Source organism: Ursus maritimus, unplaced genomic scaffold (assembly GCF_017311325.1).
Source record: "Ursus maritimus isolate PB19 unplaced genomic scaffold, ASM1731132v1 scaffold_2, whole genome shotgun sequence".
NCBI classification, from domain to species: Eukaryota; Metazoa; Chordata; class Mammalia; order Carnivora; family Ursidae; genus Ursus; species Ursus maritimus.
Window position 1 is genome coordinate 10,828,090 of NW_024424452.1, and position 1,715 is coordinate 10,829,804.

Here is a 1,715-nt window from a genome sequence, read left to right on the forward strand (position 1 = left end):
GGGGGGGGGTGTCAACAGCCAGGGGGGGCCGGGAGGGGCGGGGGGAGGGAAAGGTTCAGAATTTGAGCTGTTGGCTTTTGTTTTCAAATGACCTGTTTAATAATTACCTTTGCAATCAAAGGAGCCACAGCTCGGGGAAGGAGAGGATTTCAACCCTCCATACCCCACCGAGCAGCCGGAGAAGAAAGTAAACAAGATACCACCAGCAGATCTCGCTCCATCTCGCAAACAATGGCGGGACCGAGCTGCCCGCTCAGACACACACATCAAAGTGAGATTTCCAGGCAAGAACTTTAACAGGCAGATAAGAGGCTCGGATTGAATAATTTCCCTGCAATCCCAGAGCTTCCCTGAGCTCTGAGCCCAAGGGGGCAGCCTCAGGGGCCCGTCATTTCAACCTTAACCTTGACCCGTAATGTATTCATTCATTTTGCAGCAAGGGAGAACCACCTCGGCCCCAACCCCGAAAAACCCAACCAGCAACAACTTCATCGCTTTCCAACAGTCACAATGGTGGACAAACGAGGGATTTAAGTTACAGCGGCTAGCTCGCGCTCACACTCCACTGGGCTCGGGCTCCTTAAAAAACACACCCCAATCCAAGCATCCACCGGGGCTCACAAAGTCAGACCCTGACCTGGCAGTGGGAAAATCCAACTTGGTTTTTTTTGTTGTTGTTGTTTCTTCCCCAACCTCCCAAGGCCTTCAACTATTTTTCCCCCTGCAGCATCCAAGCCCAGCCTCGAGGCTGAGCCATAAACACTCCTGCTCCTCCCCCTTCCACGGTTCGGCAACACCCCCCCCCCTAACCTTCCCGGACCTGGAGGAGAATGAAGCACGGCGACCCTCACCCGCAGCCCCTCCCGGGCCCTCCCCCAGCCTCCCGTGCCGTCCGCAACCCTCGCAGGCACCTTGAGATAAACACCCACTAATGATTTTATGATTTTCTGCTCTGGGTAGCCGCGCTCAGCAGAATCCCTCCCCCGGCCCCGGCGACGGGGGCCGGCCCAACCGAGGGATTGGGGGATGGGGGTGTTAGTTTGTTTTTTCCACTGTCGCGTCCCCACACCTGTTTTTCATTCATTCATTCGTTCGTTCATTCATTCACGGATTCGTCACTGCAGCCTCCTCGGCCCTCCGGATCTCGGGGAGGGGATGGGAGGGAGGGGACCGAGATGGGGGTGGGGGGGAAGACAGCGGCGGGGGTGCATCGCGGGAGGGGGGTTCGGTGTGGAAGGACCCCGTTCGAGGGCAGAGCGGGTGGCTTTGTCGAAAATAAGGCGGGCGGCGGGGCGGGGGCGCTCCCCGGGGCTCGAAGTTGTTTTCCGAGCCGCCGCGGCGAGGACAGCCGCCCGGGTGCGCCTCTTTGTCTCTCCCCGGCCGGCGCCGCGTCCCCGCGCGCTCACCTGGTCTTGGAGGACAGGAAGGCAAGTTTGATCAGGCCGTAGGTGAAGAGCGGGATGCTCTCCTTGGCGACGCTGGCAACTTGCAGCCGGTGCTCCAGGATGTGGAGTTCCATCGTCCGCCCGCGCTCCGCGGCGGCTCATCGGCGGGGGGCGAGCCGCGGCCCCCGCCCCCTGAGCGCCCAGCCGGCACCGAGCGCCGCGGGCGGCCGGCCCGGGGACCGGGAGCTCGGCGCCGGGCGGCTCGGGGCGGACAAAGGGGAGGCCCGCCGAGCCGCGAGGGGCCGCGGGCGGCGGGCAGGCGGCGGGCGG

At 62.3% G+C, this 1,715-nt stretch overlaps 1 protein-coding gene across 1 annotated transcript in view; it reads right to left on the bottom strand.

Annotated features, from left to right (window-relative positions):
* Positions 1-1,540, bottom strand: part of CASTOR2 (cytosolic arginine sensor for mTORC1 subunit 2) — a 54,030-nt gene extending 52,490 nt beyond the window's left edge. Inside the window, exon 1 of the mRNA XM_040634982.1 lies at positions 1,407-1,540. Within this exon, the coding sequence (XP_040490916.1) occupies positions 1,407-1,519 (113 nt within the window). The 5' untranslated portion in view covers positions 1,520-1,540. The remainder of the gene's footprint in view (positions 1-1,406) is intronic.
* Between the last annotated feature and the right edge of the window lie 175 nt (positions 1,541-1,715).